The sequence below is a fragment of the Caloenas nicobarica genome, chromosome 1 (genome assembly GCF_036013445.1).
Source record: "Caloenas nicobarica isolate bCalNic1 chromosome 1, bCalNic1.hap1, whole genome shotgun sequence".
Lineage (NCBI taxonomy): Eukaryota > Metazoa > Chordata > Aves > Columbiformes > Columbidae > Caloenas > Caloenas nicobarica.
Genome location: NC_088245.1, coordinates 139,047,277 through 139,061,535, shown reverse-complemented (window position 1 = coordinate 139,061,535; position 14,259 = coordinate 139,047,277). Strand labels below are relative to the sequence as shown.

Below are 14,259 nucleotides of genomic sequence, written 5' to 3'. Positions count from 1 at the left end.
AGCATTTATATATCCCCTTACAGTATTTTCTGATTCCATAATACTAGTGGGATTTGAATGCAGATAATGTTTCTAATCTTGACAATCCTCTTGGCTCAGGACCTTGGGACAGAGGCAGCTGTAATATAAGAACACAGCCCCTCCTCCTCCCCCTCCTTCTCCTCCCTTCAAATTTGTGTTGCTTGAAGTCTTGGCCGGCCAGAGCCCTTGCCTTTGTGTCAGCCTCTATAGTGAGTAATTTAGCTTCAACAGCTGCACGGAGGGGTGAAACTGCCCTGGAAGAACTGGACCTAACTGGTCATGCAGTCCCTGAGGTATAGCAGCATCTTTGGGCAGGCAGAGCTGGCTGAGAGCATGAGCAAAGATCCCAGTAGCTTGTAACCTCGTATCCCATGCACGTTTTGCAGCCTTCCTCTCGCGTGCATGAAGACTTTGCAATGCACACTTACTAGCCACAAGATCACAAGCTGTGTCTCATGCAGCCTTGGGAAAAGGAGGTGTGAGATTGGGAGCACTCCTTTCTTCTTCCACTTCCCTCAAGTAATAGCCATGCTTGAATTTGGGTGAGCGTGAGGGCGTGCATGGCCCTCTGGGATGTGTGAGAGGTGCCAGCCCAAAGTCAAGCTTGAGTACCACCATGTAAGCAGGAACGACCTCATCTTGGCTGGTGTCAACATTTACAGGCAATCTGAATAATGGGGATGGAAAGAAACAACTCCCTGCCAGAACATCTCACCTTCACACCCACCATACCTATCTGAACTTGGGCGTGATGTTGGGAAATTTTGAGAGATTTAAGAAGACTCATAGGGTCATTCTGAAATCCTAGGTTATAGAGCAGCAGAAGAGTCACCACTTCACTCCTATTCCAGCTGCTCAGATTGCGCTCAGGGCGCTGGAGACTTTTGAGTCTCTGTGAGAGCCATAATGAGTAAACTTCTCTTAAGAATGGGGAGCTTTCTGTTTTCCTAACTGGCAGTGGTGGAAGAACAAAGCTGAAGTAATGCAAGGAGAAGAGCAACAGGAGATGATGAGGAAATGTCCCTCAAGAAATGCCACCTTCTTTACACTTCTCCGCTGTTTCTCTCCTACTCTCTTTAAAGCTGCCATTTATGTTGCTGGTCAGAAGTTGGTTGATGCAATGACGATGATTATATATCCCCAAACATTAGGTTTTTATTTTCAGAAGCAACAGAAGGAGATGGCAAAAGTCTAGGGTATTTCCCCCAAAGATTTGAATCCTTATGCAGGACTCATGCCTTCCTGCTACGGTTGGCTTCACTGTTGTTCAAGCTGGTGGGCAGTTTGTTGGAGAGCAGAGGAGTATCTGTCCTTCCTAATACTGTGCTGCCTCCTCTAGCATCCCCTTGCATACCCCACCAACAACATTTTGGGTTCTTGAATAATTCACGCTGGTGGATTAGGAGTTCTGAAGCATTATGGTGGTCAAAGGGAAGGGGCAGAAGCCTGCTGAGCAGCTACCACTAGAAAAACCACCCTCTTGGCATTGGGGCCAGGGGAGAGTGTATTGGTCCCATCTTCATGCCCTTTTCCACCACCTGAGCTGCCCAGAGAGGCTGTTTACAGCTGAACCTGCCATCCCAGGGGGTCACTGCTCCTTGGACTAAAAGGCAAGTCCCCAAATATGGAACATGCAAAGGTCACTCCCACAGAGGTGGCTTTCGCAGGTAATGCTTCCAAGAACACCGCTCCAGGGCTTTAACTGCCACACAGCCACTCAGCTCGGTCAAACAAATGATGTGCTCTTTGGCTGCCTCCCTAAAGGTTTCACATAGTTCGTATTTTTGTCTGCACCAGGCATCCCTAATTTTAGCGAGCTGTAAGCTAAAGCTCAGCCTCCCCAGCCGTGAGCTAACCGGGGCCGATGCCCGTGCCACTGAGCACCCAGGGGTGCAGGGGCCACCTGCTGCTGTTCCTGGCCAGTCCCTGCTGGCCCTGCATCACGGATGTTTTGCCGACTCAGCTGGGCAGCTTGCATGGCAAGGATGGCCCAGGGCAGGCGTGCGTGCATGTGTGCATGTGCTGACCCAGGCTGTGGGGTCTGGGATGGTGCCCGGGGGCCAACCTGCTAAACTCCTCGTCGACAAAACAGAGACCAGAGGTGCAATCTGGGGGCTGTCCTCAACAAAAGTGAGGCTACTGCAGCCTTGTTGTCTTACTGGACTCAGAGAGGCTGCTTTGAAAGCAAAGGCTGGGTGCTGCTATGAAGCCCGTGCAGGGCACAAGCTGGCTCCTTTCAGTTGATGCTGGAGGAGGGAAGCATGCGTGATATTCAGCTCGTTCACCTCCTCAAACCATTGCCCATGTCATTTCTACACCTCCAGCTCCCAGAAATGAGCGAGATTTCTCAGGTTTCTGACCAAGTGGGTGTGATGCAGCGCCTCTGAAACCCCACAGAGCCCAAGATGTGACAGCAGGAGATGGGACCTCCCACCCTACATGCATGGGAAGGATCAGTGAGGGGGGGACCCTGGGGGAATCGAGGGGTCCTTGAGACAAGAAAGGCCTTTTAGCCAAGGAGTGAGCAGAGAGAAATAAGAACTGAGGAAAACTTTAAAATCACGCAGCCCCCATTGCTCAGGTTTTGAGGTGTCAGAGGTCTGCTAAGCTGGCGGCAGTCTGTCTCCTGCCAGGGCTAGACAGGGTTCCAAGAAAAAGGATGTATCATATGCGACAGCTGGCCCTCGCCAAAGCTGTACCAGAGAGCGCAGAGGAATGAGCACCATCAGCACTGCTTAGGAGGGAGCACTCGCTGTCCCGGGGTGCCAGGGGAGGGGAGGAGTGAATGCGTGCTCTGTGGTTCCCCCCAGGAATTGAGTGTGTGCTCTATTTCCTCCGGCAAGGTTTTGTCTCATGTATGTAGGTAAATCCCAATGTGCAAAGGAGGAAAAAAAAAAAAGGGATTGCTTGGACCTTGCTAAGTCACTTCTTTCCTAGGCCATGGATGTTATCCAGGGACAGAGGCTGCAAAATGACATTTTTAGTCATCAAACCTGGGACTATGTCATTCAATCTCTGTCACAACCTGGTCAGTGTCCATTTAAAACTCATTGGGCTGTTCTTCCCTTGACATCTTCCCCCTCTGATGATTAGGGACTTCCCAGTTTCCAGACCTGGTTTATTCATAGCCCATTTGTCCTTAGGCTTTGTGCTTAAATAGCTCTTTTCCCTCTTGGGTGTTTAAAGCGAATTATTGCATCCCCTTTCTACTCTTGCCACTAAATGAAGCTCAGGCATGAAGGAAGGGCAGTCACAGGCTTTGACTAGTTTGGTTTTAGATGAAGGGCACTGGCAGACCAAGCTCTGGGTTAAGGTCACGTTGGGCGAGCATGGCAAGGGCCACCATACCTGTTCTGCCTGGCAGAGCAACAGCTGCCCCAGCCTGCAGGCAGGCTCCTGAGAAATGTCAAGGGGACATGAAATGAAAACTATAAACAGCACACAGATCCACTGAGTAGGAGAGTATGAGCTCAAGCTAAGCCTTTTGAGGCCTCCCACTCAGGACAGGGCAAAAGCACCTCGTCATATAGGAATGAGACTCTGCCTCCTGGGAACCAGACCAGCATGAAGGCATGGGAAACCCTTGCTGGCACTTTTTTGGGGAGCTGACTAGTGTAGCAGGGTAGCCGAGACCTAAGAGGATGGGTTTTCAACATTTTTCCTCAATTGTACTTCTGAAGGGAGGGATGACACAGAATGAGTCTCCATGCAGCTTAAGGTCTTGTGTGGCACCTACAGAGTTTGTCTGCTCTGCAACTGGACAGTGAGAAGAGCTCCTCACTTCAGGGCTGAGAAAGCCTGCAAAGCCCAAGCAGGCTTAGCCTTGCACTGTGTCTGCAAGCAAACCCAAGCTCACAGGGACCTGCCATGTCTCCAAGTGACATCTGCACAGAAATTTGGTCTCTGGATAAAACCCGTTCGATTTTCATTAGATCCTGAGATCTCGTCTCTGCTCTGGTCTCTGCTCAGAGAACTGTTGTCAGTACACCCCTCTCTGACCATACTTTAGCAGCCGCGAAACGTGCCTTTCAAAGAGCAGTATGGCACTGAAAGCGGGGTCTTATGCTAGATGTGGCTCATGCAGCCAGTTCCAGCTCACTGCTGGGAACTGACAGGAGGGACTTGAATGAACCTGGGCAAAACCAGCAAAAGCATCACTGGAAATTGTTCCTGCTATTGTTATACAGAAAGACTGAAATCACATACTTGTCCCTGGATGTCAGTGTGCCCATCTGTGAAACAGGGACCTACCTCTCTGTAACTTGTTTTTGTGACTGGCATGTGTAGTGAGTTAAATCGTCCTAAGTGCTACTGCTAAAAATCAGTGCTCTTTCTCTGCTGTCTGTTTATGAATTGAGACCTACTTACACGGCCTCAAAGGACAAAGTAATCAGTGCATGCTTTTTCCTTTTCTTTCCCTTCCTTCCTTATTTTTGCGTTAACTTATCTGTAGTGGAAGGCACTGCTTTAGTAGCAATGGAAACAAAAACACCTCTTTTATTACAGATATGTACAGGCACTTGCACTGTAGACTTCTACACATACCTATGCATCCAGGTGTGCCTTGTCTCTCACCCTTAGGACTTGCTCTGTAGGAACCAAGAGACCTGATAGTTTCTGTGAACGTGTCTTGTATAACATGTCTACCCAGCCCAGGAAATGAGGCACTGTCTCATTAATATGCCCATTTTCAAAGAAAAAGGCTGAAATCTGAGTCTGTGAAACAAACAGCAGGGTGTTTCAAGAAAGAATTTGGGTTTATGTTTGTACTCTACCTAGAGATGGGGATGAACTAGGATCGCATCTCCTGGTTCCTATGAATTTCTGGGATAAACTGCACAGACATAAGCTTGTAAACCTTTTTTCTGTGTTGCATTAGAAGCAGAGAAGACTTTCTTGCTATATATTAGATGACTCTGAACTCTCATGGGAACCACCTGCTCTCAACAGATTTCAAGACCATGTGGGTAGAACTATCCGAAAACCATCCGACCTTGTACCAGTTTTTCTATCCTGAGCTGCAAGCTGCAGCAGTTTCAAGACTTGAATATAAATACTTGCTCTCTAACCCATGCCTTTTACTGAATTCAAAATCTATCTTTTCCTCTCACACCACAGGTAGCTACTGACTGTGGCTGGGCAATGAGAGGATCCCATGCAATGTAAGCTCATGGATTTATATTCCCAGGTTTGTAGGATAAATTTTCCTTCATGTTACAGAACTGACCAACTATGTTAAGCTGCTTCACCTTGTTCTGCCATTTATTGCTAGAGGCTGGGCTGACCCTAGACCTCAACTGGAAAGGGAAAACCATGTCCCTCTTCTCTTACTTCTAATCAGACTGGTTTGTGCTTGGGCAGTTCTCCATGAATTTTCAGCCCAGGGGCACTGTTGCATTGAAGGGTCTAAAATAGCGGGGCTTGACTAACCTCTATTTTTCTTTAAGGATATTACACATGCACACAGGTGACAAGGGAAGAAAGACAGGGGAGCCAGGACTGAGCAAGTTTCAGCAAAGGAGAGGGTAAAGGAAGGAGTTCATTGCAGGCAGCCTGCTGTGATAGTGAGACAACCTCAGCTGCTGGAGAGATCTTCTCAAGTGCAGAAAGACAGCCCCTATCCCTACAGCTCATTATTCTTGCTACAGGATTCCTAGAAACAGGGTCTGGCTCACTGGAAGGTGAAACTATCCAAATATTTGGGAGATTCAGAGATGAGAGGAGGAAGGGGCACAGACTGAAGCATAGGAGGTTCCATCTGAATATGAGGAGAAACTTCTTTACTTTGAGGGTGCCAGAGCACTGGAATAGGCTGCCCAGAGAGGTTGTGGAGTCTCCTTCTCTGGAGACATTCAAGATCCACCTGGACACATTCCTGTGCAATCTACTCTAAGTGAACCTGCTTTAGCAGGTGGGTTGGACTAGATGATCTCCAGAAGTTCCTTCCGACCCTAACTATTCTTTGGTTCTGTTATTCTGTGAAGGGAGAAGGTGTGAGAAGTGGTGGTATGAGACAGGATGGAATATGGCAAGGGAGCTATGGAGGAGAAGAAAACCAGAACTGATATCTCTCAGCTCCACTACTTTGGTCTTTTCCTCTTTTGCCTCTTCTTCATTAAAGCTGAGACTTTTCAGGACAACTAGCTTTTTTTCTTACTGGTCTGTTAAATACTTATTGTGAAACCTTGTCTTTGGCTGTTTCATCTGCTTCAATGTGCTCACATCATGGGGCATACAGGGCTCTTGTAAACATCACCACAGAGTACGAATAGCTTCTGTTAGCTCTGGAACTACCTGGTTCAACCTCTGGCATTGCCCTGTATGGAGGCTTTTCCCCACTCAAGCTGCAGGTGCTTTTCGGTAGTCAGTGACGCAGAGTGGAGTCATAAGAGAAAGGCAAGCAACTGGGAAGAGCCCTCGAAATTCAGCTGTGAACCGGCTTGTGCTTATGCTGTCTCTGCCCTGAGTTGTCTTATTACAATCCTTCCTCAACCCTTTTCCATCTTAGTCAGAAAGCAGTAGGCAGCTGCATCTCCAAACATTGCTTTTACTGTTTTCCTGACAGAGTAGCCCAACAGCCCCTGGCTTTCCCACCCTGACCTGAGGGGTTGGCGCTGCCGTCTTTGGAGCTGTTGTCATGTACAAAGGAAGGCCCAAAGAAGCCCTTTCTCCAACCAGAGGGGCTCGGTTGTCCCTGTACCCTGTTGTCACCAGTTAGCATCCAGCAGTATAGGTGGCAGGAGCTGTCAGGACTGCTTCATGATGGTCTTCACCTTCGTTCCCTTTCTAATCTGGAAAGGGACCCTGGGCTGCCTGGGAATCCAGTAACAGTTCCCAGTACACCTGGGTATGCGGAACCAAAGACCCCGTCTGTTGTCCCACAGAAATATCAGCCTAATGGTGGCATCCCTTTTCTGGTGATAGCTGGTGTGCACCTTGAACTTTTGACAGTGTCGGTCAGTCCTGCATGCTGGGATTTTGCCCTGGGAAGGAAATTTTTCTAGCTATTGGCCCTTTTCAGCCAAATTTTCCGGAGGAAGGGATCTGAAGCAGAATAAAGCAGTTACAAGTTTCATGAAGAGCAAGGACTTGGAAGTGAAGAGACTGACATGCCCTGAAAGAAACATTGCCAGCTGAGCTCAATCCCTGTTAGACACCAAAGGATCCAATTGAGAAGCCTCACATGCTCCTCACTTGTGGGAGAAGACCCAGTCAGAGCTTGTTACTAACCATGAGCTGCATACTTCAAGGAAACCCTGCTGGATCTCTCCTGTTCTTTTCTTGATGTCTAAGATATTTCTTCAGGTCTTTGGAATTACATACATTTTTTCTAAGGTGTGTGAGGAAGAAACAGAAGTGTGGACTCTTTGGGGGTTTTCTGGACTTAACATCCACTAAGCCCATTCCCTCCCATGTGCACACACACTCATGTTCATCAGACAATAGGACATAACAACCCTTAACTACCCAGCTCAGATCTTTGCTTAGCTCCACACTTGCCTGTGTTTTGCATGAAGGCTCTCTATTATTCCTAATGGTGGAGACTAGTGTAATTGTATGGAAAAAGGGCTAAGGACATGATGCTTTCCAGGCTGTGGAAACAGCACATCTCATTGTGAATCAGCAGATAAACTGTCAGTACAGTAAGATGGAAAAACATGAGCTGCTCTAGGAAGGAGCGTCTTACTACAGGTAGCACCCTACTCTGGGAACCTCACAAGCTGGTCAGCAGGGAATAGCGAAGGCTGGAGCATTTGCCTCTTAGATACCTCATTTCAGGCATAGAGGACCTTCAGCACTCAGAGCCCTGAACCCTCTGCTGAAATTAGATACATAAAGTCTTCCTGAGTGAACTTTTCCCAGATTTGGCTGGAAGGAGAAACCCTGTCGCTGCTCCTGCGCCTGCCCAGCAGCTCACTACTCTGAGTACTTGCTCAAATTACCAGAGAGCTGGGCTCAGCTGCTGGCTGCTTCCAGTGAGAGTGACCTCAGGCAGTGCATCTCCCAGGTGAATGGCTCCACACCTCTGTCATGGAGCCACTTCAGCCATTTCTTTCCCTCGCCCTGTCCCAGTGAACATGTGGTGGAATCCCACAGCTGGATGAGCTCTGACAGGGGACATCGAGAGTGACCCTCACAGCACAACATGTTATGGTTTGAGGTCAGGGAGGTGAACACTGTCACAAGAGGGAGTAGTTTACAACCTGGCTTGCCCTCTCCTTTCACAAATGCTCCCATGGTTGAGTTAGTACAGAAATTGGGAGCACTAGCACCTTGCTGGGCTGTGTCCTATGCAGGATAGGACACATCCTTATCTTCTCTGTTACCCTCTGAGACCCTCTCCCTGTTTGATTCCCTCAAGTGGCAGAGGCAAAGGAGTGCTCATTCTGCAGATTGCTCTTGTGCTTGGGCTGTCCGATTGCTGCTGCTGCAGCTCCTGGTCCAGGGGTGGTACTGTGAAACTTCAACATGCACTGAATCAGCATTGCAAGTGTTTGGAAAATTTTGTGGTCAAAGTCAAAAGTGATGGCTGATGTGTGGCACAGTTAGCTAGTAGCTGAGTAGTAGTGGACTAGAGCACTACAATTGTGTAAAGTCTGCTGTGGATCTAATCCTCAGTCTCTTGCCCAAGGTCACATAAGAAGTCCATGGCAGAGAGGCAGTTGGAAACCAAATCACCAGCGTCCTAAGCTAATGTACTCACTGCTGAATCAAATCCTGCAAAACAAAAGCTTTAAGACAGCATGTATTGCAGCCATTGGACTCTTTATTTGGCTTATTGTTAACATGGGTATAGATGTTGTGGGGACTAAAACCGGTAGTACAAAACAAATACCTGCTTCTGCCAGCTTTCTATAAATACATATCTAGTAACTGCTTGCCATCTACTGAGCACAAAATAGCTATCCTATTAAATAACAATACAATTATACTACCAACCATAAACATTTCAACTGGAGTTTCAATGTTGTTTTTTCTTTACTTTGCCAAATGGTATTTGATCATTCACCTGGAGCAAGTGTTTCCTGATAGGTGAGTAAAATCTGGTTAGTTTTTGAATCTTTCTTGTTGACAGGCTTGCTGAGGAGGTCCATAGACTTCAAACTTGACACTGGACTTTTTCAGGTCCCAGCCTTCAGCAAGCATGTTTTCTAATTCAGTTTTGCTGTACTCCTAGAGTTGCAATGGATTTTCTCTCTGGATCCGATAAGTAAAGCTTATGTGTTTCTTCTGTAATTCTCACTTTATTTCCAACTGTGTCTTTTAGTTAAGAGGGAATATTTGTAAGCCCCTGGTAGGAAATAAGCACCTAACAATCCAGGCTTGATGCTGTATGATTCCCTAGATTACAGCTACATTACAAGAAAGAATGCTACAAGTGTACTTTGTAATTTTTACCACGATTTATTTTACTGAGGATTAATTAATCATTCTTAAACCAAAGAATTAACAACACTCTTTTTTTCCAGCACAGAAATGAATGGTTGCATTAATAAGCAGCTACAGACTGATTCTAAGCAGGCAACCAAGTGTCAGAAAAACAAAAAGGGATTTAATGCTGCACCAATGGGGAGCTTTTGAGATGAGGAGCTAGGACGCCCGTTTGCAGCACAGTTTGGTAAAGCTTCTTGGCTGATTGCTCCTAGTGGGACAGAAAATGGGACTGAATCCAGAATACAAGGGGGATACTGGCTTGCACAGAATGAGAAAGGACCTAAAAATTTCAAGCTATGGGCTCAGGTCTGTGCTAAGATTAGGGAAAGCTCAACAGAACTGAGTTCACATTGCTGAGGTTTGCAAGGTTACTCGCTAGTGCCCGGGTTTCTGACACACAATCTAGAAAGACTATGTCCCAGCAAACAATTCAGAGGAGCACAAAAGAAGTTTTTTTCTTGGGTTTCACAGAACCCAGGGGTTAACTCAAATCCAAGTAAACAAACCCAAAATTTTGAGCACTCAGTCCCCACTCTACACAAGACCCTTTGACTATCCTGTCCCGTGGCTCCTCTCCACAGCTCCAAACCATGCTGTGGTGTTGACCCCAGCCAGGACATGCAGCGACACTTACCTCCAGGACCATCTCTGTCATCTGGAACTGCTTCTGGGAGACCTTGTCAGAGCTCACAGGCTCGTGGAAGAGCAGGCACAGCATGTCGTACTTCTTCAGGGCCTGCTTGTAGTTCTTCTCATTCAGGTCGATCACTCGGTCTTTTCCATCGTAAGTTGGGAAGTTCAGTCCCTCTTCTGCCTTGCAGCAGAAAAGCAGGTAAAAACCTGCCAGGATCCAGCAAGTCGCCTTCATAGGGGAGTCCTTGGAGTGCAGCAGAGGGCAGGTAAATGTCCCTCTCCTTCTTAATTTGGGAAGAGAGGGGCACCAAAGGCTCCGCGTAAAGTTTGAACCGAGTTTCTCTTTCTGCTGCCTTCCTAGTGACCAGCCCAAATGCTGCAAGGCTGGTGGGGAGCAGTAAACTTTGCTGTCCTGGGCTCACAACAAAGAGACAGACAGGAGAAGCTGTCAGGCCAAGCCCTGGATACCTTACATAGCTGTGTCCAGCTCCCGTGTCATTAGGAACTCCATTTTTAGGAAGCAGTTGTTTCAAGCTAAAAATAAACCCTGCAATGAATAAAAAGGACAGATATGACACCATTGAGGGACTTGCTGGCACTCTGCATCATCTGAGAGAGGGGGAGTGAGCAAAAGGGAGGGAGTGGAAGATGTTGATGCTGGGAATACGCAGGCAGGATTTGTGAAGGGACAGACTTCACTTGTACAGGGAACCAAGGCACAGCCTGTCCTACTGAGGCTTAACAGAAATAGAAGGTATTTGCTGCAATTTTTAATAAGGGTATCTCTCTTTGTATCCCCTTGGGCATCACACTGATTAGGCTTTGGATAACGGATCTCAGGTTAAACAGTTTTGGAGCCTCATCTGCACTGCTAGAGGAGAAGTCTCATTTCCTCAGCAGCAAAGGAGGTGAGTGCTCCTGGGACTCCCTCCTCCTCCTCCTTCTCCTGCCTGGGCCACTGGCCGGACATTCAAGCTCTTTTCTGAAGTACCTTCTCTGCTTGCGGGCTACCAGGATAATTTCTGGCCCTGGGACATGTAATCCCAAAGCAGAGGGAAGTTTATGTTGCAACCTTCCATGCCCACAGCAGTTACCAAGTCCCATACATTTCTGGTGAGTGGTTGAAACCTTATCGTACTAAGAGGGATGAAGGGCAGGAGGCACGTACCCAGGCCAGCGTCTTGGGGCAGGAGGCAGGGCTCTCCTCAAGATGGTGAACAGATGCCACCATTGCTGCTCACCTGCCTTCCTGGGACCTGCCTGTTGGCCCAAAGGGCCGTATTCCCTCATATTGCTTCCTCTTCATTTCCTGGGAACGGTGACCAGTTGCCCTTTTCCCTGGAGCTCGGCTCTGCCTGCCGCTTCCCTGCAGCTCCTGCACCGGGCTGCTGGGGGGAGAACAAGTTCGGTGGCACAGGCTCTCACCTCCTCCCCTCCTCTGGCTGGGCTGTCACGGCTGCCCCATGACTGGCAGCGACAGGCAGGCGGAGGCAGGCCAGCTGGCTGCAGGCCGGCAGCGGGGCTGACGCAGATCTGCTGCAGAAGGCACGCCGAGGGGCTGGCAGAGAAGAGCTTGACAGGGGGCACGGGTCTCCTCCCCCCGCCAAAGTGGTGTGCAGACACGTGGCCCCCTCCTCGCATGTTGCTCCATCACGGCCTTGCTCCATCTACACCGGGGGGGAGACGATGTCTCTTCATAGCGCATGCAACTCTCGCCCCAAACAGCTGTTCCCATTTAATTGTATGGCTGGGATTATTTCAATATTTGGGGTGAACGGTGAGCATTATTTAGCAATTAGAGAATCACAGAATCATTTAGGTTAGAAAAGACTTTTAAGATCATAGAGTCCAACTGTAAACCTAACACTGTCAAGTCCACCACTAAACCACGTCCCAAGCACCACATCTACATCTCTTTTAAATAACTCCAAGACTGGTGACTCACCCACTTTCCTGGGCAAATTATACCCACCTCCTGGGTGACTTAGGAACACACATCCCCTCAGCTTTCACTTCCAAGGTAAACAGCCTACAACATACTGACTGAAGTCTGTGGGCAGCAAGTCTCTCATATTTCCAAAGCCTCCTCTTAATTTCTGCTCATACGTTTTCAGAAGTTCAATGTTTACCTGCAACTTGAAGTCCTAATGATGAAGCCTGAGGGATGCGGGTAGAAGCCAGAGCAAGACAGCCTCAGAAATACACTCCCTACAGAGGCACCCTTCAGGGGCAGTCACTTTTAGAGAGAGATGTGACAAACCTGGATATGTCTGATTGCTGTTAGTGAGAGACGCAAGACTTGTGCCACAGTGGGTGGCAATGGCTGGCCAGGCTTCTGCTGAGCATTTAGGCTGTATAATGCACAACTGAGCTTGTGGGATGATGAAGAATACACCAGGCCGGTTGGTTGCCTTTGAAGGACCTCATGGATCTGGGGTGCAGGAGCAGGCTTCTGCCGGCATCAGAGTGTGTTTTAAAGCAGGCGCACATCAGACGGGGCTGCAAAAATGAAGCGTTCACAGCTACTTCAAAATTGTTTTCTCAGGCTTCTGCTCTCCTTTTGTTCTTGTAGATCTTCAGCAATTGCTCCACTTTCATATCACTTAAGCTATTTTTGAGGCACTTTCTCTCTAGTCTGAATAACTTTTAAATCTGCCTAAAATTAGACACAATCCAATTTTCATTTTCTCCTCTTTTTGCTATCAAAAATAAAGGAATAAAAAGGCTTTTTATTCACAAAAAGTGTTACCTCGTTAGCCCCAGGCACATCTATTTCATCTGCCCTTGGCATGACTAGCAGAGATCTGTGACTGTTAGGCTTCACCTCTGCTCTGAAGGGAATTCCTCCAGCAGAATGACACTGGATGTTACAGTCACCAGAGTCCATCTCTTTGTGTCTCCACTCAAAACCTCAACGGGACTGTTTGTGCTAAATCCAGTGGACATGCTGGGGCAGGTTCACAGCCAAGAAAAGGACAGTGTGTAGACTTCGTGGATTTGGGGAACCTGAGTTTTGTTGAAGGCCCATTTCTATGGGACACTGATGAAGGGTTTCTCTGTGTCCCAGATCCTCCTCCACAGAGTAGGAGCAACAGCAGTTCCTCATAGGAGGGGAAGATGAGGCGGACAAAGAGATTTTCTGTGAAATCTTGAATTTTGCATTCACAGATTCACTACAAATACTTTGTGCTATCTTTCGGCATAGTCCAAGGTCTTCCTGATTTCATTTAGCTGCCCATGGTTGCAAAACATCTGTTTCTGTGGCCAGCACCATGCGAGGGAATGATATAGTCAACCCTGTGTCCTGGGACACTTGTCCTTTAGTTCATTCCATGACAAAGCTGGCATCTGTTAGTCTCTGATATAGGCTGACTGCAAGGCTCAACCTCCCAACTCTGATTCCTTAGCCACCTTTTAGCCCTGACTCTAGAAATCATTATGATGCTCTTCCCTGGTGAACCATCCCACCATCCACCTGAAAACTCTCTGAGAAATTAGCTGATAGGGCTGAACACCCATCCACATGGGCAGGTGCGCACATCATTCAAATAACCTTCAGAATTGGCTCCAAACTTCAGGCGAAGAAAGAAAGAATTAAAGGAAAAGCTTGCTGGTGGTTTATCCACTGTTTTAGGCTCTTTGGCGTATATTCATTGAACAAAAGCCTGATTCCAGGGAATTAGGTTTGCAAAACCACTCGAGTAGGATTTTACTTTGTTTCTTTGAATTTCGTGAGGATAGGTAGCCATTGACAGAAATGCAACAGAAGTGCTTGAAACAATACAATCTCAGCCCTTCACTTCAGGCCTGCAGAAATTCAGGATGGGGAAGTAGGATGAACAAAAATCTCCTTCTTGTTGATTTTTTTTTCCTACTTGTACTAGAAATTTGGGATATCCACTTGCTGCTCCTCCCTCCTGGCCACAGCAGCCACACTCCTTGCTGCCATTCTCACCTTCATTGTCCTTTCTAGCTCATGCAGTAAAAGAGATCCCCAGCCACTGCTGATCCAAATGCTTCAGTGAGCCTTTTTTTCCAAGGCTTCAGGATTTAAGGTTCTGCTTTAGCTAATCTCTTTTCAAGCTTCTAAGACCTTGTATGTTTTGCAAGATAGGAGTATTCAGAAAATATGCCTTTTGCCACCAGCTAGCCAAGCAAGGTCACAGCTTG

The 14,259-nt window shown here is 47.6% G+C and overlaps 1 protein-coding gene across 1 annotated transcript in view; it reads right to left on the bottom strand.

Annotated features, from left to right (window-relative positions):
• Positions 1–10,528, bottom strand: part of CASQ2 (calsequestrin 2) — a 35,098-nt gene extending 24,570 nt beyond the window's left edge. Inside the window, exon 1 of the mRNA XM_065636315.1 lies at positions 10,091–10,528. Coding sequence (XP_065492387.1) covers positions 10,091–10,324 — 234 coding nt within the window. The 5' untranslated portion in view covers positions 10,325–10,528. The remainder of the gene's footprint in view (positions 1–10,090) is intronic.
• Positions 10,529–14,259: the final 3,731 nt, after the last annotated feature.